Source organism: Stegastes partitus, unplaced genomic scaffold, assembly GCF_000690725.1.
Source record: "Stegastes partitus isolate 25-593 unplaced genomic scaffold, Stegastes_partitus-1.0.2 Scaffold746, whole genome shotgun sequence".
Taxonomy (NCBI): Eukaryota; Metazoa; Chordata; class Actinopteri; family Pomacentridae; genus Stegastes; species Stegastes partitus.
The window spans coordinates 161,676-186,206 of record NW_007578477.1 but is presented as its reverse complement, the minus strand read 5'-3'; the positions used below and the strand labels follow the sequence as shown (position 1 = coordinate 186,206).

General features: G+C 42.0%; 1 protein-coding gene across 1 annotated transcript; it reads right to left on the bottom strand.

Annotated features, from left to right (window-relative positions):
* Positions 1-430: 430 nt before the first annotated feature.
* On the bottom strand, positions 431-23,525 carry plekhm1 (pleckstrin homology domain containing, family M (with RUN domain) member 1). The gene is made up of 12 exons (XM_008291498.1): positions 23,377-23,525; positions 20,924-21,013; positions 18,682-18,923; positions 16,936-17,601; positions 15,393-15,846; positions 13,262-13,409; positions 9,047-10,015; positions 7,042-7,187; positions 5,353-5,546; positions 4,114-4,177; positions 3,882-4,039; positions 431-1,871 (listed from the first exon to the last, which is right to left on the bottom strand). The coding sequence occupies exons 2-12, from the start codon at positions 20,975-20,977 to the stop codon at positions 1,763-1,765; spliced, it is 3,204 nt and encodes a 1,067-aa protein (XP_008289720.1). The 5' UTR covers positions 20,978-21,013; positions 23,377-23,525; the 3' UTR covers positions 431-1,762.
* Between the last annotated feature and the right edge of the window lie 1,006 nt (positions 23,526-24,531).

Sequence of the window (24,531 nt, the reverse complement as noted above, 5' to 3'; positions counted from 1 at the left end):
AAGGAGCATCAGAATACTCGAGTACAAACACCTCAATTGTTAACTGAAGCACAGTATTTGGGTAAATTACTGGTACTTTACAGGATTTCAAGCACTTTTTGTGAGACGCAAAGAAAGAATTTCATCCTAAAACAGAGAAACTCACTTTATCCATCGACTCAGGCTGCAGAGATCTGTGCATTCACTTCAAATGTACGGCCAAGTAGGAACGTAAACAGGGTTTTAGGACAAAAATATAGTAAATATAAGCACTGAGTCAACATGTAAAGTATTTTTATGACATTTAGTTATTTACACAGGTTCTTTTTGACCTAATCTGAGATAAAAGTTTATTTATTCTCTAGTTTTCTGAGTCCTTAAAGGCAGGTTTAAAAACTAATACGAGGACGGTTCAGACGGTTGAGGTGCGACAAATAAAAGGAGAGCAGAATGCAACACGCCCACATTTATTTCAATACACATCGTACACAATGACATGAAATAAATACAAACCAGGAGCAACAGCTCTGCAGGATTCTGACGTGATATGTTCTGCACTTATATCAAAACCAACTCGTAGAGGATTTTTATTCTCTGTAGATTCTGCTAAATAAAAAAAAACAATCTTGTTAGTTGAACTAACTGAAAATGAAAATAAAAATGGAGAAAGATGGAAACTGAACGTGGCTTCGTTAGCGTCGGGGCTCGTTTGTGTCTTTTAACAGTCGTCGCTGAGTGCAAATGTGCAAAATAAGTCGTGACTTCAGAACCGCTGTGAGATGCAATAAATTCCCCTCAAAAAAAAATCTTCTTTAAGCCACAGGATCATTATTAATTTCCTTCAGTTAATGATTTAATGTCAGTGTGACTCGGCACACAAGCAGCAAACATTATTTATTCTCTGAAGCTCTGAATCACGCCTTTTAAAAAAAAACACGTACAAAGAGAAACATTCCACAAAGTCTTCATATTTACACTAAGTCTGATGCATCCGTGTCGTTTCTTGTCCTGCGGTAGAGACGCGTGCAGAGGAACTCGTGTAAAGCTCAAAGTAAACAGAAGGCACGATTAAGGAATCTGCTAAGTCCAACATTTCAAGTGCTGTTCTCAGTATTTCTTTCTTTTCTTTTTTTTTGCAGGAACGTTACGCAAAACTCTCTCCGCCGCGAGCCGCGTTTCCATGAAACTCTCATGAAAATTTGAAGCGAATCGTCTTCGGAGTGAATAAACTCGGCTGCGTAGTGTCGTCTGAAGGTGGCGCTGTGGGCTACGTGCAGAGGAAGATGGAGGAAAAAAAACACAAAAGAAGAAGAAAAACAAAAAAAGAACTTTGGCAACTATGAGAGAAATCTGATGTTGTGGAATTATTCTCCATCAGAAAAGTTGGGATTTTTGTTTCACGTCAGCGGAAAACAACGACCTGATGTCAGACATGATGTTAGACGGTTGTTTCCATCAGCCATGAAAGAGCATTAACTCCTTCTAGAAACAGAGCAGAAGCTTCTAAACGTGCATGAAAACGCTTCATGGAAACACGGCCGACTCCTGACTGTAACGTCAGGCGCTTCAGGTAAACGTGAAGAAGAAGAGGAGCATGAAGACGTCTGGATGCCGTGGCTGAATCAGAACTCGGAGGTATTAAAGTCAGTAACATTTGGCCGCCGTGCGTCTCGTTACAGAGCGAAGCTGCTGCAGCCTCCTGCAGGTTTTTAAACGCTCCTAATTGCACTTGAGGTTAGACTTCATGTGAAAAAGCTAAACGGTGTTTCTGCTGGAGGCCGGCTCAGTCCTGCAGGTCCCTCTCCAGGTATCTCTTCATCCGCTGGCAGCGAGGACAGGGGAGGCCGGCCGTCTTACAGGACAGATGGAACACAGCTTTGCAGTCTTTACACCTGATGGAGACACAAGGACGCGTTTAAACGACAAACGTCCTCGATGCAGACAAACATCAAGGTTTAGGGCGTTTTAAGGGAAAATGTGTGATTGTTGCCGATATTAACATCTTAATCCATTTACAATCTGACTGATGTCACTAAACAGCTTGAGTCTAATGACTCTGATCGCACTCTTGCTGTAAATATTCAAGACGGGAACATTAAATGAAGACGAGCTAATAATTAATTGTGACGTAACTCTGAGCAAAAACAACCTGCAGCAGGAAACGTTTCTATTATTGTTGTTGAGAAACTGAGTGTTATTAAATTCAACCTGCTGGTTTTAATTCATGCGTCTGTTTTATCTCCTGCATGGACAGACGAGTGAGTAAATCCCTCGTTAGCGCGCTGCGTGTGATGTAACCTACTAGAGGAGAGTAGAAATGTTGGGCTTCTGGGGTCGACACAGACTTTATAGAATAAAGGGAGCAACACTTTAGCCGATGTCCTGTATGTGTACATGTCAGACTAATACTGAGAAGGGAAACGCTCCAGATAATTAATTTCACAAACCAGCCAGCAGCTTATTGTGAAGACCAAACTTGACTTGGTGCTCTGCTACATGCGCTGCAGAAAAGGTCGAGAGGATTTCAAACAACGATGCTGCAAACTGTGATGACGCAACAAAAACACTGATTATATTCACGATATCTCTGAGAAATCTTTGTTTTAGTGGTGAAGGTTGATTTTTATCGCGGCATAAATGCTTTGAATACGAATAACAAAAGAAAAAAGTTGAACACAAAAAGGAAATCGTGGCAACAACTTGTGCCGTCGCGTTATTTCTTTGCTTGACTGTTTTTTTTATTCTCTAAATCTTCGATAGAGGAAATTCCAACTCTGAAACTTTCAGGTGAGACAGACGATCTGAAGTATTTCTTCTTTCACAAACGGTAAAACCTCAGCTCACACAGCGACCGGTCGGAGGAAGACGCAGCGTTTAGCACCAGCCACGTTTAAAGAGAGAAGCTCAACAGCTGGAGTCTGTTTGCAAAGATCAAGGCTGATAAGAAGCTAAAAGCTAAACGCTAACACTCCTCCACCCAGTAACGAGTCCCGCTGATTAGAAAGACAAAGAAGCTGCAGCCAATCTGAGTCTGTTAGCGAGGCTCAGAACAAAGACGACTTCGTCATCGGTCCAACCACTTTACTGCAAACCTACTTCAATTATTATCTGTTAGTTTTATATATTCTGTGTGCGTGTTGAAGATATGAAGTACGTTTTATTCCAGCCAGTATTTGTGTAGCGCAGTTTGAATGTGAAGCTAAAACAAGAACAGCAGTTTGTCGTCTCTGAAAGCTGCAGCTTAACTGATTTTTACTTTATTATTTTTCAATCACTTAAGAGAATATTTATTCGGATTTATTCAGTAAATGTCGCAGCGTTGACGGACTTTTGAAGCAGCTACGATCTGTTCAGTAAAACAAACAGCAGTAAATATAAAAAAGGAGGGAGTAATAAAAAAAAAAGCAGTTTAATGTTCTGTATTTCTTTTCTGTTTTACCTCAAAACACGAGTGCGTACGTATAAGTTTGATCCATCGCTGCATCCCTTTTCTCTATACGCTGTGAATATTGTCTCCTAACTGAGCGAAACAGGAAAAGTTTAGTCGGATTTGAAATAAAAAGCTTATGTGTCTTTTTATACGATGTATGTAAACTTCTGGTTTCAACTGTATTAGAATTGTAATAGAAGGACTTGATTATTGTTATTATGATTATGATTATTATTATTATTATCATTGTTATTATTATCGGTGTGTACGGCAGGATTCAAAGCCACAACGAGACTCGTAAACATGTGCGACGCCGTGTAAAGACATAAAGACGTTTGGATGAAGCTGATTATCCTGAAGTTTGATACCAAGACTTTCATTATACCCACAAACACACATCGGTTTCACACCTCCTTGATCACCAATCATCGACTGAGGTGATGAAGGTGAGACCAGAGTTGTGAAAACGCACCTGGTGGTGCTGCCGAACTGGAAGGGGAAGATGATGTCGCTGGAGTGGCAGATCTGACAGATGAAGCCTCGCTGGGTGCAGAGGTCGCAGTGGAACACGTGGTTGGAGGCGTAGTCCAGCAGCGTGAGCAGGAAGGCGGCGTACTGGCCCTCCGCTATCTGCAAAAACACACACAGTCAGGTGTTTCAAAGAGGCAGGTGAGTGGAGAAACACAGTGGAGCCAGGAGGATACCTGTCGCAGGTCCATGACGCTGTACAGGTGGCTGGACTCCATCAGGTAGGTCCTCTGGCCCATCCTGGAAGAACAAAGGAATAAAATGAAACAATACAGAAGAATTAGCCGAGCTTTACAGCATTCATACAACTTTACAGCAGTTTCACTGAAGCCTGAGAACAAAAGAATTATAGAAAGTCAGTAAAAAACAATGTGGCCGAGAATGAGTGAATATTAAAGCACAGAAACCCTGTTTTACCCTCCAGTGGGGTAAAAGGCATGTTGTGCTTCTGAAAAATATTTAAAAATGACTCCACTGATCAGCTCTAGGAACTGTCAACTTGTAAACTTTGCACTGTGACGTGATGTTCAGACAGAAAACTGAACCTTAAAATCAAGATGGTTCACCAAAATCACTTTCATCTTCATGTCTCATTCAAAAACAAAACACAGTTTGCTTGAAACAGATTCTGCAGAAAACTAAAAACTCTGAGCTCCTCTGTGCAGCTGTGAAGTCCTGACTGTGATCAACAGTTATGTGACAAAAAAGTTCAGGAAACTTTGAGGATGAACTGCAGGCAGTGTTTACACAGAGCAGAGAGGAGACGAGCAGGAAAACTTTGAATTAAAAATGTAGTGAAAGGTTTTTCTCCAGGATTTACAATAATAATAATAAATAAATAGAAGAAGAAGAAAGATTCAGAAAACTTTGTACGGCAGCAAAATAAAACATGTCAGAAAATTAAAAATATAAAAAGTAAAATATCGCTTCCCAATATCGGTAGTGGTGGTTATTAATAAAAATAATAATAATAATACTATATAGAAGAAGAAGAAGACTTTAAAAGGCAACAATCAGAATTCTTAACACACAGATAAAAACACAACGTGGTGTAATAAAACCCACCAAGTGTTAGAAGACATAAAAACATGATTTAGACCAATAACTGACTGTTTAAAGGAAATAAAAACTCTAATAAAACCAGTAAAGGTCTAGAGAGGAGACTAAAAAGAGGTCAACGATTCAGCCGACCTGGTTTCTGCGGTAAAATGATCTGAGAGCCTCGAGGCCGTAAAGAAAAACATTAAAGTATAATCAGGACAAAAACAGAATCCTAAAATCTATCCTAAACATACAGCAACACCTGCGGGTTGGGAAGCTTCTGTAAATACGTAATCCAGGACATTCTGCGTCATGTGGCTGCTCTGTTTAGGTAAACAGCGAGTTAAGACGTGACAGGAGCAGGACAAGCCCACCTGGCCTGCAGACTCTTGCAGGCGCCGCTGCGACAGGTGAGCAGGTAGTCGCCCAGCAGACGGAGCCTCTCCCTCAGACTGTGGATCTGAGCCATGCACTCCGAGTGCTTCACCAGCTCCGGGTTCAGCTGCTCCAGGTTGAGCAGAGGCTCCTGCTGGACCTGATCCAACAGCTGGATGGCCTTTTTAGACACCTGGACGAACAAAATGAGGCGTGTTCGTGAACAGAGGCGGAACCAGAACATGCAAAACCAGTTCTTGAGACGCACTGGTAAAAATTAAAAGCATCTATGGCAGCAGAGGTAAAGACACAGTGTGGAGCTTCCAGTCCGACAGCATCACCAGGTATTTAATCCTGACTCATTCGTCTGATCCGTCTCTCTTCATGTTTGTTTAGAGGTTCAGGTGTGTTTTGCTGTCTTTATGCCCAACGATCACCATGAAGCTCCTCCAGCTGATTACTTAGGTCAAGAAAATTATGTACAAATATAAGAAAGCGTTATTGTCTCGCTAAATGTGCTAAAATTCTTTTCATTCTTTTCTTTTCAGTGGGGATTTTGGAATTCTCCTTTCATGACTTCATGAATCAGATCATACAGTCAACTCCCATGATGTTGTGAATAAAATGTTCTATGAATCAGACACTGAGTGATGCTGGAACAAGACCTTCAGAATACAGACAGGAATAAACCTGGAGAGTTTGTTGTCAGTCGGTGCTGCTGAAGTGGAGATTTCTGACCGAGGCTGTGAGAACACGCTCATTAAAAAGTCTCATATTCTGACTGGAAACCACTAAGTACAGGGTCACACCAAAGATGTTAGATATGACATTTCCCCAGAAAATACATCCAGGAAAAAACGTTCACTGTAGTGATTGAATAAAACGACGCGATGGCAGATATTTGAACAAACCCCAATACCAGAGAATAGAATACCACACATTCTAACTGGAAACCAGTCAGGATGAAACACCTCAGAGATCAGATATTACAATAAAACCTACGAAGACAAATATTGTTTTTGTATTCAAAGTTGTAAAATGTATGTTTAAATATACAAATGAAGTTTTTTTTTCATCTAAATGTGCTTTAATTTGCATTGAATCCAGCTTCAAAATTCTTGTTTATCTTCATTCATCACTCCATGAATCAGAAAATCCTGTCAGCAACCAGGAGAAAAAATCTAATTTCCCTGTCGTGATTATAAATAAAGCGCAGCCATGATGACCGCGTGTAAAAACCCTCAGAGCATGGACTGGAACTGAACGGGAAAGTTTGGTACGCATGAATTCTGCCGAAGAATTGATTTCTGGCTCAGAGGAGGAAGAAAAACATGTTTAAAGATATGCATTAAAAAAATAGCACACACCCTTACTGGAAACTAGACTAGATTGATTGCTTCTGTCCAGGAAAATACTACTTCTATTACAAGTTTGATGTTTAAATATACAAATGAGGGATTATACATATAAATAAGCCACAATTAGCATTTAAAGTGTAGTAAAATAAACACCTGGAACCAAAACATCGCATAAGAAAACACATTTTGTGCATGTTTACTGCTCCAGAAGACTCGTAAACAAACAGTTTAATGAGTTCCTGAAGCCTCCCGGTTTCACTGAAGACACTGTTTGATATCTCAGCAGCACGGCGCCTGTCCACATGGGCGTAGCGATGAAGCGAAGCGTACCTCTCGCTGCGTGAGGTCCCAGTTGTGCACCATGCGAGACGGGATGACGGAGGTTTCCCCGCCGTGGCAGGACTCGCAGTAGTACTGGCCCGAGAACTCGCACAGCCTGGACCTGCCCAGCGACGGGCCGATCTGCTGAGGACAACCTGTTGAAGAAGCAGGAAGAAACTCACACACAGTCCTGAAACCCACCAGACTCACCAACACTTAAGACTCGACAGTCCGAAAGTAGCACGCAGAAGACGACTGAGACAGCAAACTGTGATAACATTAGATAATTAAACCGGTATTAGACAAGAAGGGAAATTCTCTTCTGTTCCTGCATGAAAATAGGAACAATTCAGCCACAGTTTGCTAACGTTTACTGTAATCTGGCGGCAAAGGGAAATCAATGAGCGGCTATTGTTCTCCAGATAATAAATGCTCGCTAAACTCGCAGCACGTCGCACAAAATTGTGGTTTTCTGTGTCGTCTTTGTTTGTGTCGGGGCTGCTTTGTGCTTTCATGTGATCAATTTATTTTCAGAAATCATATGAATGTGTGCAGCTGCTCTGCTCCGAGTCGGTTCTGATCATGTCAGCAGAAAACAACCAGGTTCAGATGATTTAACACGCTGCTATTAGATGCTATTTAGACGAGTTGCTCGGTGCACATTTAGTTCGTCTACTGATAACTTGCTGAATATTGTTCTAGCGCCCAGCTGATTGGTTGAAGAGTTGGTGTGATATAAGCTGACTAAACTGAGATTAGATTTTTTAGTCTACACACACAGGACGCCAGCGGTCTCTTTTCCAGCTAACAAATATCAAAAATCACACTATCAAAAACCAGATTAACTCACATTTTTAGGTCAGTTTTAAGGAGAAGTCAGGCGGCTATTTACACACAGTCACTACAAACACCTTCTTAGGGGAAAAGGGGAAAATTTTACAGTCAAACTAAACTAAAACTAAAAACTGTCTATAAAATTAGCATGAGGCAGTCTGACTTTGTTAGATTAAATGAATATTTTCTGTGGTAACACTCGTTTTAATGTGAAACTCCCTCTAAATGTTTCCCCTTGTGTGAAGCCACGGTGACACAAACGGGGAACTTGACGCTAAAAACATGAACTTGGTACGTTTAAAGTGCAGAAGCCTCACATGACCGTCAGATAAGCTTTAAAAGCTCAGACACACGACTGGGTTTTGTCCCCATTGCTACCAATGACATTTAAAAAAAAAGAACAATTTCTGCTCTATCATCTCTGATTTGTCTGGAAATTTTTCTCACATAAAAGATTAATATGTAAGATATTTCTGGAGTTTTAGCTTCATATAGCAAACACTCTCTGAGGTAAATATATATATATATATTTTAATAAATTAAAAATGGCTATAGACCCACTTTTCACGCATAAAAATTTAAGACCATGTTTAGGTGACAATACCTCAGGAATTATTAAAGATAAAAGTCCAAAATGAACAGGACCTGCAGCTACATATGGTTCAGAAATTAACAGTAGTTGATCTTTGCATGAGCAATTTTTTTGGTAACATAAGCTCAAAGAAGGGACTTTAATGGCAGCTTAATTTTTGTCGTATTTCAACTCACTCACAAACAAACTCATAAGCAAAGACGATTTGATCTACTTGTTTAATATCGCAGGCTCTGAATAAATGACATGACAAGAAATATCAAAATATAAAGAGAATTTCAGGTTTTTAATCTTTAAAAGTACCTGAGAAGCTGAACTTCAAACAGCCTCAAATTTTAATGTGTGAAAAATCTGCTGAATGTTACAAAAAATTCTCTCTCTCATTATTCTGGCGTTTAGCAAATAGAAATAATGTCGGTAATCCTGACTGACCTGAAACAGGAAATGTTTAGTCTGATTTGATGTCAGTGAGAAAAAAAGCTTATGTGTCTTTTAATACGGTGAACATAAACTTCTGGTTTCAGCTGTATGTATGGACACCGGACAATCTTAAATTGTGAACGTCCCCTTTAACATCTCACGTCTTACCTGCACATTTGAAGTTCTGCGTGTCCAGTCCTTTCTCTGAGGGAACCGTGCAAAGATGAACCAGGAGAGCTCCGTCCTCCTTCAGTCTGTGCTGCACCAGTCTGTGGAGGTTTCCAGACATTCCTGGATGTGCTTCAGCCGGTCCGTCCTCCCCGCTCTCCAGGTACGAGTCCAGAGCTCCTCGGATCAAAGCCCTCCAGGACCGAGCCTCCTCTGTGTTCTCCGCCCGAAGTCTGAGCGTCTCCCTGACGGTCAGGAGCTTGAAGAAGGCCGGTCCTCCCAGGGAGACGTCGGGAACTACGTCTCGGATGCCCTCGATGGGGTGCGTCAGACGCAACAGCTTCCTTCCATCTTGAACCCGGAAACCTTTTAAGGCCTCCAAGGACAGAGAGAAGACCAGAGGTGACCACGTGCGAGCCTCGGGATCTGTAGAGAAGTACAAAACTGCCTCTTTGATGGCATCTGTTTCCAAATCGGCAGTCCGAGTCCAGTCGAACTCCTGCAGAGGAGGCGCCTCCGGTCCTCCGTTCATGTCGGAGGAAGTCAAGCTTCTCTCGGGGCTGGAGGGAGCCGAGGACGGAGAAGAAACCAGGCGATCGTCCACCCCGTTCTCACCAGAGGGCTGCAGAACCTCCCACTGCTCATCTATTCGAGATGCTGCTGGTCGGCACTTGTTGACGGCCTCCATGATCCGGTCCACCCAGTCCTCGGCTTCGCCTCGATTCGCTGCTCTGAGGTAAACTCGCTTCCCGGGAAACGCCAACTCGAAGCGGCCCTCGGACGAGGTGATGCGAGCGTCCTCGCAGCGCAGCAGCGAGCAGTTCTCTTGGCACGTCCTCTCCTCGGCGTTGAGGTAAAGCCGGAACTCGAAGGGCGACAGCTCGCAGTAATAGTCGCGCCATATTCCCATCGCGCCTCGCCGCTCCAGGTGGCCGAGCTTCAGCAGCCCTCGGAAAGGGTTGGACAGACCTGACGGACAGACGGACACAGGTAACAGGAAGTGAACAAACAGGAATCAGACAAAGATATCAAACAGGTTAAAAAAAAAAAATGTCGGCATAAATTATTTTACATGATCTCTGATAAATTTTTATTTTGAGGAAGAAAGTCCAACCGCTGAAAGGCTTCTTATTATTATCATGATTATTATTCTTGCAGAGACAAATAAAAGTAACAGCGTCAAAGTCAGCTGGCAGCTTATTTGCATCTGTGGTCTCTGTTCAAGTTAAAATAAAGCCAATAACGTACCATTTACATCACTGTTAGTATGAGTTTAAACTACAGAGCTGACAGACATGGAAGCGCGTGAAGACAATCCACACCTTCACAACAGTTTAATTCAACATTTACTTGCATAAAACAGCAGTAACTGAACCCACTGAACCCCAAAACCAAGATTTAAAGGCATGAAGTCAAAAAGAAATCCATTTAAGGACATGCTGCGGTTTCTGCTTTCCAACGGTCCTTGAACTATTCATCCGTGACGTGCATTCTCTTACAGAAAGCTTAAAATCGGGATATTTCATTAAAATCACTTGATGCTACACGTCTTATTTAAAAATTAAACAAAAAACAGTTTGCTCTAAACAGATTCGGTAAAAACAACTCAAACGTCTGTGCTCCCTGTGCACTGTGCAACCTTTAGTGACTCAGCTGTGAGCAACAGCGACTTGACAGAAACTCTGGGACTTTTCAGCTGAACTGTTTATACACACAATTAAAAAAACTAAAATATCTGTCATACTTAGAGCCACCAGTTAGTTTCCAATATTGATAACAGCTGGGGGGCACTGTGCAACCAAAATGCTTTACATGTTGATTCAGTTTTTTTTTTGGTTTTGTAAAATAAAACTTTAAAGAAAGTCAACTTTCTCTTTAGATTCTGATGATGTATGACTCTGTAACTGGTCTCTCTCCTTCCAGCTATGGTTGTGCTGTTTCCGTAGACGTGCAGGACTTTTGTGTTTCGGTGAAATTTTAGACGACAGCGAGTCAAAAAGTGACAGAAGCAAATGACGCCCAGCTTGGGTTTCGGAAAGTGCAGTAAATGTCGTCGTTAAAGAGCCTGATGAGCATCTATTGTCTCCATGGGTGAATAAGAGACACACTGACTGGTGAGACGGCTAAATGACGAGTGAGATCTTTTATAGGTAATGACAACAAAGAGCTCACAGTCGAAGGAACACTAACTTGTTTTCTGATACTGAAACCTGATGGCATAACTCAGCGTCAGGTGTGCTTCAAGTCTCATTCCAGTTTCCGGCGCTGCAGCATTTTTCTGTCTCGTGTCACTTGTCTATTAAATCCCAGGTGTGGTCACTGTGACGCTACCTGTCGACCTCTGGAAGGGCTTTGGTTTGTTCTTGTTCACTGCTGCCGTTGGCTTTTCTGTTGACCTATTTGTTGTAGTAATGTGTGAATAAACAGAGAAAGGCACCAGTAAATACAGCAAACAAGCCCGCGAGCAAGTAAACAAGGATGTAAGCGTTTTGACGAGTAGCGCTGAATGTAAACTAGTCTTGAAAACCCAGACTGTGTCATCACTGGACAACAGTCTGACTGCATCTCGTAAGTGGAGTTTCCTTGAGTAAACGAAACCTTAATCAACAAAACCTTCTAAAAAAATGAACTATTACTATTCTTAATTCTCATCATTTTGGGGATTTTGCTTTGGTGTCGGCTAAAGCCTCTCTGGGGGGAAACAGAAAAAAGGAAATGCGGGAAAAACCCTGCGACTCATCTGCTGAATATATGATTTCTGTTGTGAAATGTCAAAACGCAGTAAAGACAAAAAAAAAAAAGTTCAAGGTGACGTCTTTTAAATGTCACAAATTGTTCAACTAAAAGTCCAAAACCGACAAAAAAACACCTAAACAACCAGCAGGAAAATAACCTTTATAGTGTTTGTTTGGTGAAATACAGAACCCTGGAGCTGCACCACACTTATCTAGAGACACTTCTTACTTTAACTTGACGATAATTATTGATTAGAAAACATTGAAGTTTGTCTCAGGCTCTGCTGAGATGATTTAATTCTCAACGAATGCTAAAGACGACTCATTTGAAACGTATGTCACTGGTGACGTTTACACATTAGTGTCTTTTTCCTGTGTGATGAATCAAACCATCTTATTTGATCTAAATTTCATTTTTATTGGTTTTGTATTATGATAAAAATTGCTGACAATGTTAATTCCGTCCCCCAAAAAATGCCCCCAAAAAAACAAAAAACTATTTTTTTGATGGATTTACGTAAATTCATCAGTATCTCAAACAAACAAACAGAAATTAACAGATGTTCTTGTAATTTCGCAGAAGTTAAGGATTCCATGGATTTAGATATTCAGTCATGTAAATATGAATGCATGAAACACTGATTCTACACGACGGTGGTTAATTATTTAGAACATGATGACTGAGTCAAAGGTGAAATTAAACAACCTTCTGTTTGGAGCATAAAATTACAAAACAATCATTTATTTCCATTTAATGAACCAGTTTTTCTTTGTAAGCAATGATTCTTTTCTTAACCTGGCTCATCTTTAACAATATTTAACTGTTTTTAGTGTCGTCCTCTTGTTCTTTTATGACTAAAACCGATTTTTATACACCTTTTTTACTTTTTTTTGGCTCCACACTGACAAAGACGTTACTTGATGTTGTCTTATGGAGCAAAGACGGGTGCTTTAGAGTTTCTAAAGCATCTCTGACCACATTACAGCTTTTAATCAACATAATATGTTTAACTTAAAAATAGGGCTGGACCCGAACAACTGAATATCTGGATATATATTTGTCAGCAATTCGCCCAGAAATTAGCCCTACTTAAAAACCTAAACAGCATGAGCTTCGTGCTAATGAAGCTACCACAAACTCAGTGCTTTCATGCATTTGTTGCCTCCAGAGATGTCCGTCCATCCATCATCTATACACCGCTTAATCCTCACTAGGGTCGCGGGAGGGCTGGAGTCTGTCTCAGCTGGGTCAGGGTGAAGGCCTAAAACTCAATTTGCAATAATATTTCCCATAGAAAAGCAAGAAATCGTCTCATTTGAGAAGCTAAAAGACTATTTTTGCTTGAAAAATTGCAAAACTAATAGTCGATTGATGTGACAGCTCCATCTGGTCCAACTTTCAGCGAGACGACTTTAAACTCTTGTAACTGTGCGGTTTCATGACGTTTTACACTGAAAACACAGGGACAGTGTGGAATACCTATCTGCCTGCGATGGACCACGCTGGGAGGCGACTGGGAGGCCTTGATCTCGGCCGCGGGAGCAGCGGGAGGCGCTTCGTCGCTGTCGGAAACCTCCTCCAGGTGAGGCTTGTAGATGTCGTCCTCGGAGATCCACGAGTGCGAGTGCTGCGGAAAATGTCAGAGGTTAAAAACGCTTTCGCTGACGAGCACGAGTTTCACACCAGGAATATGTGACAGTGCTGAGTTATGCTTGTGGAAAACATGCTTCCTGTTCAATCATGTGTCTTAGCGGCGAACAAGCTTTTGGAAACCATAAATAACGACCTCATTCTGTGTTAAAGTTCGCGGAAACAGAAGCATAAATCCATCAGTCTTGGATAATTTTGACAGATTTGCCGTCGTGTGGCAACAACAACATGGGTCACCTATCTGGGGGATACATTTCCTGCAGCTGTTCCTGTTTAAACATCACGTTAGCACAGGCTCTAATCTTCACGCTGGGTGTTTGACGGTGCAGGAGAGTTGACTTTCCGTACTTTGATTTATCCACAACGCTCTGCCACAGGAGTAGCTTCACTTCTGACCTGCTTGGCAGCGTTATTCTGACAGTCCATTACAGCAGCGAGGAAAATCTCTCTAACGCAGCGAGACCAACGTGACCACTCATGATCTCCTTGAGCGGCGAAAAGAGAAGAAAAAATACCAGCCACAAGCCACCGTTTTCCATGAATTACTGAAAAGCTTGTGTTGATTTTCCACCGTGACACGCTGGCGACACACCCCGTTTGTCATTTCCTCAGCGTGAAAGCCCAAAAAACCAAATCAGGAACAATTCTAAATGTCTCTTGATAAAATCCACACGAATCAGAGCTTTTATGAGCTGACAGAATAAGGTATAAGACAGGAACTTTTGATTTCAAAATAAAACACAAATGACAAGCGTCTTACGTCACACATTTCATAAATAATCTCCGTACACGAGCTGCTGCTAATCGGGACTGAGTTCTTCTGGGAAACACTCAGACGTTTGGAGAATCGGAGAACAACAAGTTGTTGACAGTTAGGACCGATCGGAAAGCGAAAATGTGCATCTGCATTATCATTTCCAGAAGCGTAACGTTACGCCTGTCCAGACTAAAATGCGAGCCTGAAGGTTTCAAACTGAAACGGGGTCCATAGGTCTCTATTTGAGGAGTCCTGAAAGGCCGGAGTAGAGTGAAAGCTCGATGTAAACACTGCAAAAGTTATGCTTTAAAAAGAAGCCTTAGACTTCTTTAACGACACACTTTGAGATTTTATCTTCACTCTGTAAAAACCAACGAAAAGTGAACAGACTCACAAGTTCTCAGGTCTGTTTTAAACCAACAGTCAGCCGGGTGTTTGAACCTCGACACAAAATGCACCTTCTTAGTGAACGTGGGAATCTACAGCCCAAAACTGTTTAAAAAAAATGTATTCAAAACTCTATACAACATTAAAATGAGGCTTGAGCAGTCTGCTGTCGTGCATATCTTACACAATGACAGTGTTGTGGTGTGAAACTCGTGTGGTGGACTTTCGTACAAGAAAAAACGAACCTTGGAAGTCTGATATTAATAGAGTCAGACCATATTAGCTTAAACCAAGTGCTTCCACAGTAGCAGTGTTTTTAGCATTTAATTCTCTTTATGTGACGATGGAATAATTGTGGCAAAAAGAACAAACTGAAACAGGGTCAGCATCAGGGCTGAACAAATGATCTCCAAATTGAATCGCATAATTGGAAAACAACACAAGCAGCAAATCGCGAAGGCCGGAAATTATGATAAATGTCACAGAGAGCATCTGAGTTCAGGCAGTTGTTTCAGTGGTTTTATAAATTCCTTTTAACCTCCTTCTGTGACAAACACGCCGAGGCTTGACTGAGGCAAATCAAATCACAATATCTGTTAGAAAAAACAAAATCTAAATGAGGTCCCTTCATTCTTAAGCTCTAATCATCAGTGTTTCTGAAAGTCTCTGTCTCAGGGGTGCTTTAATTCCAGAGTAGTGAGAAGGAAAGCTGTAAAATGTGCATTATAAAATGAAAACGTGTCAGTGTGGCTGCAGCCTGGTAGTATTTGCAGCTTTGCTTATCTGTGGTTGGAGCTACTTCCTGCAGATACTTACAGACAGTGAGTCTGAGGACAGCTCCCTGCTCAGGATGCTTGTAGAGCGCCGTGCAGCTTGATGTGCTGGAGCTTCTGAGCTGTTCTTCTCAGCTTGCTTCTCTTCCTGGATTGGCTCGCTGCTCTCCTGAACACCGGTGGCGGGCATTTCCTCCGCAGGTTCGCCGACCGAGGACAGCATGTCTGGGGGCGGCTCAGGGGAGGCGCTGTTGCAGACTTCAGGAGGCTCGTCAGATGACAGCAGCTCGGGCGTTGTCGGCTGAGGCTCTGAATCTGAACTTAGGAGCAGGTCCGCGGGGTCTTGGGACGGTGTGGCGGGACCCTGGATCTCGCTGTCGGAGCCGCTGAAAATGGCGTTTTCTGAGAACTGGTCGGGGCCGGTGCTGGAGACAAACGAGTCTTCACGCATGGAGTCTTGGCTGCAGTGGCCGCTCTCCCGGAAATCAGTCAGCAAGCTGCAGACACAGATCACAAGAAAGACACGTTTATCATTAACTGTTTTACACAGTTTAACCCCGTAAACACCAAACGCACTGAGCATTTCAAAGACATGTTACCATCAAAGACTTTTTTTAAAAACATCATTAAAACTGTAAACTGTAAAAACAAGAACCTCATTCTCAACTTTCAGACACTCACTGAACTCATAATGCATAACATACTGTCAGGAAAAATAACCAAATCTTCAGTTAAAGCTTTGATATTTCACAAGATCCTTGCTAAAAAACGATAAAATTCAGTGCTCGCCAGAAGCCATGACCGACTCAGCTGCGCTCAACAGTCGTGTGGCAAAAATGTGACAAACAACTGGCTGACGTGCAGGTTGTGTTTAAACAGCACAGAGGAGACAAGTACGGAAACAAACTGAGGGATCGAGATTAAATTAAATTAGCAGCAGCTAACTCCACAAAAAGAAATTAAAAAAACCCATCCTGCTGCATAAAACCGCTGCTAGCTTGTAGTTGATGCATCTGCAACGCCTCAAACAAAACAAAACAAAGCCGTATTTAAAGATTGAAGTTACTTCAAATGAAATTTAAGACTTTTTAATACCTTTGAAGAACTGAATTCAATTTTTCTAATCTGACAGCAGAAAACCGCAAACTGAACTTCTGCAGAAACGCCCTAAAACTGCTTCAGATTCAGAGGCCTAAAGTTTATTTATTAATGTTTCCTGGTGCAAATCCATTTAAAAACCAACATTTTTTTCAGTCAAGGGCCCAGTAATCTCTTAAAACAGCTGGACAAGCAAACATGACTGAAACAGGAGAAGCGTAGGAGCATTTCCAGTCTGGGATTAATACACATTTGGTGCTCTGGTGAGTAGTGGGATTAACTCAGAACTACAACTGTGTGTGTGTTCATGGGAACGAAGCAACACATCAACCAGGGCAGCGGTGTGGCACGCTGAGCTGTTTTTAATAGGATCTGGACACCAGAAGGCCCAAACAGAGAAGATACGTCAAACTTTTTGGGTCAATATTGTCCTTTTGATAGATTTTTTTATACATCAGGGAAAATGAAATACATGAAGCACGACGTACTCTTTCTGTGGCCTCTTGGTGCTGACGTTAATGGGTGTGTCCAGGTCACATGAAGACCACTGCTCCCCTGTCGGGCTGCGAGGGTCCTGCCCCTGCAGAAGACTATCGGAGCTGAGGCTGGAGGACAGCTGAGAGGAACCGGTGGTGTCCAGGCTTAAATTAGACGAGTGCATCGCAGTCCTGCCTGACTGAAGCACACCGGAGCCCCTCCCCAGTGACACAGGGCAGCCTCTCTGCACATCCAACGCGTCCGACGAGCCCGACGACTGAGACGCCGTGTCCCAGAGCTCCTTACAGATGGGCCTGGAGGTGGGATGGTCTCCTCCGTTGAGGGGCAGGTCCAGGTGGTCGGCCTGGGCCAGTGGGCAGAGTCCGGCCAGGGCCAGAGGCGTGGTGGTCCATTCGTTGAGGACGGCCGACTTGTAAGACAGGCTGAAGGTGAGCGAGGCCAGACCCTGGAGGTAGCTGAGCAGGACCTCTCGCTCCTCAGCGTTCAGGAGCAAGGCACTGGGCTGGTAGTGGGCCCTCAGCTTGGAGTCTTCCCGGAACAGCGACGCCAGGTAGCACTCGAGGAGGCCGTGGTTGAGGGCGAGACGCAGCCAGGCCCGGCAGCGACCCACGTCGGTGCCCACGAAGCTGATCTTCTCCAGCTCGGTGATCACGTCACTGGAGAATCAACAGAGAGACACTTGATATTGAGCTTTCACAGAATTATAAACCATTAAACTGACGGTCATTTCCTAAATATATTTACTGTTTCGCTCCATGAAAACATCGTCATGTCCTTTTCATAGAGAGTTATGTCTGATCAACAATCGAAATCTCAAAGATCTTGAGTTAGCAATCATACGTGGCAACAGAAAGCACCAAACAGTGACTGACAGATAAGGTGCAATCAGTAAAGGTTTGTACTTTTTGCTTGAATGACTGGAGATGGGAGTTGTCGTGGCACTTTTTGCTGGACAACTAATTATTTCAGCTTTAACAGCAGAAATGCTTTCATAAAACTGCACAACTGAAGCGAACCTTTGAATTGCAGCAAAAAAGCAACATAAAGAAGATGTGACTCAGTTTTGCTTCCATGAACTGCTTTGGAGCAAATACACGAGGATATAGGTATCAGTAGGTGGCGCTATTGGCTACATGGCTGTAATAGACAGAGTAGAAGAAGCCGGAAACAAAACCAGCTGTTTGCAAACCACCGCAAAACCTCACAGAAGAAAGAACAAACAACATTCTGGCGTTTACAAGAGAACAATGGTCTTTAGGAATTGTTTTCAATCGGGACTAAACTGTACAGATGATTGTGGGTCACAAAGGCCAAAAAATACACGCTGGTTTACACACTGCAAAGTCGTAGGACGTCTGAGTATTTTTTTTATGTTCTGCATTTGGCTAACTATGTATTAGGAAATGCTTTGTTTTTTATTTTTCTGGAGTACAATATAGTACGGTAGAATGGATACTGGCGCAAACCCCAACAGTTGCTTGCTAACTGCAAAAAAACTAGAAAAAGAGGAAAAAACAAACAAAACTTTGGCATTTAGAGAGAAAAATGCTCTTTAGGAATTGTTTTCAGTCAGGAAAGTTGTCATTAAACCTTCATTGCTATCAGCCGCTTTTCATGTTGACTGGAGACGAAAACAACGAAAGAACCAGCTGATTGTTATGCAAGTAAAATTTTCCTTCTCCAATGAAGCGCATTCACTCTTTTTACCACCTCAGTGTGCCGTTGCTCTACCTTACCGGTGCGTGACGGTCTTGAGGAGGCTCCAGAAAAAAGGCTGAGGGAGGCCTCCTCTGTCCCCTTTCCTGTTTCGACCTCCGGCCTCTGAGCGGATGAACTTGGTCTTGATCCCGTGGATGAAGATGGCCTCCAGGGCGCAGCAGAGGAGGTTAGCGTCTCCATCTTCACTGGTGACCACCGCGTCCGACGTCACGTATCGTTTCTGCAGGGCCTTGAGGGACTGAGCCAACTTCTCCTTAATCTACGGGACAGTACGGGAAGAGGAGAATAAAATGAGCTTCCTCATTTCTGCTTTAAACAAGAGCTTCTGATGAGAAGCACGCTGGCAAACTGGAAACACTTCCTCTGCTCGCCAGCACACATAAGACGTGACACGTTGTAATGTGCTGCTGAGATGGCAGGCTGGACCTTCTGCATTCCAACTGACAGCGTGATGAAGAAAAGGTAGATGGAGGTCAGAGGCTGTTATGAAACACGGCCTGTCGATTACCTGTCACATGAGGCTTACTGTCAGCTGATATGGAAAGAAATGGAACTTGAACGTAAAAGCGGCAAACCTACATTCTGCAACAGGTTGCAGAATAAAAGTTTTTTTTTTTTTTTTTTTTTGAGCAACACTTGAAAGTTTAAAAGTTCTTGACAATGAGCACTAAAGACTCTTCTGCTGTGCTTCACTTGGCAGGATTTGAGCTTCTGAGTAAACTAAAGTCTACAGAGCTAATTCCTCATCAGCATGATCTGAACTGTCTGTAAAAGCTAAACTTACGACAAACCGAGAGCGAAGCAGGGCTCCAACTAACGGCTATTTTCACTGCAAATTGATCTGTTCATTGTTTTTTTTAATTAATCTACAAAATGGTTAAAACAAATGCCGTCTTGTTTTGTTCACAACTCACAGATATTCAGTTTAGTGTCACAGAGGAGGAAAGAAACCAGAAAATATTCACATTTAGGAAGCTGGAGTCAGAGAATTCTGACTTTTTACTTAAAGAAATCAGTCGTATCAGTTGATCAATTTTTAATATAGTCGATGGTTGATTTAATCTGTTGACACACTGTTCTTGTTTCCCTGTAAAAGCTGCGATGACGATCTCACTGATAACATTCCTGTTCCACTCTGAACACGACACAAGTCTGAACTGCCTGCAGTCACGTTAACAGAAAGACACGTACCAGACCACAGTTCAATTAAAGCTGCGTGAAGTGATTTGAGGAAGTCTTTTTTTTGTCCACCTTTCACCAACAATATTGGTCCAAAAGCATCACAAGGAACAAAGACCGTCAATGTCACGTCAATGACAAACTGAGACGTCCCTAAAAATGACACTGTAGTGCGATGAAGACGGTGTGCAGCAGCTCAGATTAATGAGGCTTTTCAGAGTTTGTGTAATCCAGGTTTTGATTAACAGGATTTAGTTTGCTGCTTTTCAGTGTATTTAATACCTGCAGACAGGAGAGGAAGAGCTGCACACATTTACAGACGTCACACAGCACCAGTAACGACATTAATGACTTACAAGAATAAATTATTTTTAACATGGAGACAGAACTGATCGGGATCTCGTGTCAGGTCAGACTGTGAGCTTGTCTGCTTTTCTGTGAGCTGCACAGAATTACAGTTAAATCAGTTTATTCAGTGTTTATTAGCGCATTACAATGTTTATATGTCATTTGATGTATTGTTCAATCTAACACAGGCTAAAGCTTGCTCTTATTCTTTGTCTGTGAAGATTCTCAGTCATCCAGCTCATGGTTGTTCTCGTAGTTTAATCGTAGCAGCTGGACTTGCTTGAGTTCCTTCAAGACATTTCACCTCTCGTCCAAGAGGCTTCATCAGCTTTGACTGACTAGTTGGGGTTCCAGATACTTATATCCTTAAGGATCCATTAACACTTATCACGCTTATTCTTTCCTGCAGCTGCTGTTTTGCCTTTAACCCAACATCTTCTCTTGCCTCTCCAAAGAGCATCCAACTAAACCCTGTCGTAACAAAACTCTACATCACAAACGCATGCAAGCCAAAAGATCACCGAGTGCAGGGTTGACGGTGGTGTAACGCTGAGCACAGTTTCACCAGCAACATTACAACACATGACACTTCAATGTCACAACTGAACTCTGTCAAGCAAAAATCCATTCAAGGAGCCACTAAAGTCAATCCAAGCGTGAAAGAGAAAACAACCAGGCAGAAGTGAAGGCAGAAAAGATCTCTGCGCAGAGGAAACACGCTTGAGATTCTACCTGTTTGACATCTTTAGCCTCAGGTGGCATCTCTGGCGTCTGTGTGGCTAACATGGCACCTCCTGGGACGGTTCACTCCCACATGGCACGCTGAAACACAAAAACAACGCACTGACAGTGAGCTTCAAACGCACCACTGCAGACATCACATTCAACATATAAGATGATAAACAAGATGTACAGAGCGAGCGCGTCCAGACGGACAAGGCATGTGACAACAAGGAAAATGCTTTTCATCTTCTTCATCTCATGTTATCATTACATTTTCCGTCACAAGACTGGATTGTGTGGCATATCTGCAATTTCAGGGTTTGTGTGAGTAACCGCACTCAAAGTGAGTCATGTGAGGTCCTGATTAAAGAGGCCGTCTGCAGGGAAGTGGCTGAAAACGCTTCAAAACTAACTTCCTCAATCTGAACAGCCCTCTGGAAGAACAAATCATGGTCTGAACAGCGAGCCACACTGATTCCCCCACACGACTACAGCCACATAAGCTCGCTTCAAATACCTGTTAGCGCCAAGCTGCTCCCGAAAATAGGTTTGCTTTACAAATTAGTAGCCAAGTGGTGCTAAGCGTTTGCACTCGCGCGGTGCCACTGCCGCCAGTTTGTCATCATAGTTTCACTTTAAGCCAACCAGTCTGAATGCATTTCTGATCTCTACAATCACTTGAACTGAGTCACTCACAGTTTGAAACCAAAGAGCAGTTTGGGTGGTTGCAGTTCGGCTCTTTTACCGTCTTACCTTTGTTTCTGTTGCATTTATTTCTTCATGAGGCTGCCCTAGTCATGTCTACTTCTCGTGTCTTTTTAAACTTGGCTGGTTTTACTTAGTTTTCTGTTTTACTTTTTTGTTTTTTATGGTGCTACGTCTGTTTTTAATGCAGCTAGTATGCTTTATCTTGGCTATCCTGTTCATATATTTGTTTGCACGTCATTATATGTCCGTTTTTTTGTGCTTCTTCCATGTATTTATGCATTTATAAGTCCTCTAGTATTCCAGTACCTCTCTGCAGTCTTTTTCTGGATCTGAATCTGCAGCTACTGATCCCATCAACCTATCCAGTCTTTATCTGTTTGTCGTCTGTCTGTTTATCTCTGCTAATCTTTTCAGCCTCTTCATTACGCGCACCTGAACAAGTCAAGGCTGAATGCTACAGGAAAAAACAATTTGGGAATAAAAATGATGTAATTGTGATTTTTTTGACAGATTTGTGACTTATTCATCATTACCACACAAGATACTAGCAACAGCACAACGAGGACAGCCTGAACTTCGTAAAACCATTGACACGACAGTATGAACCGTGGTTCAGACGCATAAACAGAAATCTTACGATGAGATTTGCTGAGTGCATTATTTCAAATTGCTTTTTTTTTTTTTTTTTCAGATTTGACACTGATTAATTGTTCAGCCTTTGCTTATTCCCTGAGCTCTCTGGCTGTTAAAGGGCAGCTTTTCCTCTCTGCATTTACATTTCATATAACACTGCATGGTCTTAATATTTAAATTAGTACTTAGTATTTAAGGTAGTCAGGCTGATTTGTCTTGTATAAAATAATACAAGCTATTCACCACAACTTTTCAATTTGATGGGTAAATTTGTACTATACATACATATATATATATATATATATATACAGAGAGAGAGAGAGAGAGCGTCTTAACTTAAATATTTACATTTATTAAAGTAATTAGTATTTAATATGTAATACTACAGGGTCTTCAGGTTAGTCAGGTAAATCTGAAATACACTGAATCTGCACTTTTAGCCAGGTTATTTTGTGTTAAGTAAACTATTACAGGTCCTTCACCATAATATTTAAATTATTAAAGGCAACTTGTATTTTATATGTAATATTGTGGTGTACTTAGTATTTAAGGTAGTCCGGTCGATTTGTTTTGTATAAAATAAAGTATTAACCTCAACTTTTCAATTTGACAGGTAAGTCTGGACAATATATAATATTATAGGGTTTTAACTTAAATTTATTAATCTGCTAAGGTAATTAGTATTTAATATAGAACATCATTGACGGTCTTAACCTACTTAATTAGCCAGGTTAATTTGTATTAACTAAATATTACAGGTTCTAAACCTTCATATGTAAACTTCTAAGATAAATTCGTAATGCCAGCCTAGTTTCTCAGTGGTAAAGAGCTTTGGTTGTTGATTTAAACGAGCTGTAGACATCATGTTGATTTTCTGAAGTTGCCACAACACTCTTTAGCTTGTGATTTGGGCGTTTTTACACGTTCAATCTCGACACGAACCATTTGACAACCTAATATTACACACATACAACAAGAATAAGATGCGAAAACCACAACACCACAGGCAGTTACATTTAAAAAAGCATTAAAACACGACCCTGTCAGTTACCTGAAACCTAAATGAGCCATTAGCAGCGGACGCTAACTAGCTCGGTGTGTTCCACAGCTAGCTTCCTTACCGAAACAGGCTAACTTGCCATTAAGGTCCCAGAAAAACAAGCGTTATCCTCCTTAAAATGTTGTAAACTCGGTGTCTGTGCGTTGAAGGCACGTTAATCCGTACAGTCGCTCTCCATAGCTTCTCTAACGACGGCGAGAAAAGAAAAAAACAGCAGAAAAACGAAGCTGAACTCCGGTGTGTGCAGCTCTCCAGCCAGCGTCCAACTGAGGACTGATGCATCATGGGAGCCAGACCCGACCGTTGATGCCTTCGCGCTCTGACACAAAAGTAGTAAAACTCGGTCACTGATTATTTACAGGCGGATATTAAACATTATTTTACCGGATTAAAATGAGACATACATGTGCCGGATTTCTTAAAAGTATACGTTCACATAAAAACAGTATAAATCGCACCAGCATTTCCTCAACTAACACTAAATTAAAGCAGCCACCTTAGACGACATCAGTAGAAGTTGTAGTTTACGAGGAACGCCCAAAGGCGGCGCAGCTTTCGAGGCGTGTTGATGTTGTTGGTCAGGTTGCTGACATGTGAGGACTTCATGTTCTCTGTACGAAGGCAGAAAGAAAAACACACCAGAGTCATGTTACAACATGTAAAACTTACTGTCATCAAAACTGATTTTTCACATATTAATTGCAAACAAACTTATCACGCTCCTAAAATAAACTTTTCTAGTTACAACAACAAACTTTTCTTGTCACAACAATCCAGGGTAAACCAGGGTAAGATGCTCCGCATAATAGCAATGTGTATGTTCTTTAAGAATATATAGAATTTAATATCAATTTAATATATATCCACAAAAAATTATTCTTTTTTTTCATGACAACATTTAATTCTGGTAATCCCAGTCTGAGCAGAGCAGAACAAAACATCCATCCATCCATCCATCCACCCATTATCTATGCACCGCTCAGTCCTCACTAGGGTCATGGGGGGTTGCAGTCACAGCTGACTCAAGGTGAAGGCAGGGGACACCTGGACAGGTAACCAGTCCATCGCAGGGCCACACTTAGAGGCTCACATTCACACCTACGGACAATTTAGAATCACCAGTTAACCTCAACTCCACTGTGGGAGGAAGCCGGAGAACCTGGAGAGAACCCACGCTGCACGGGGAGAACATGGAGACTCCACGCAGAAAGATTCC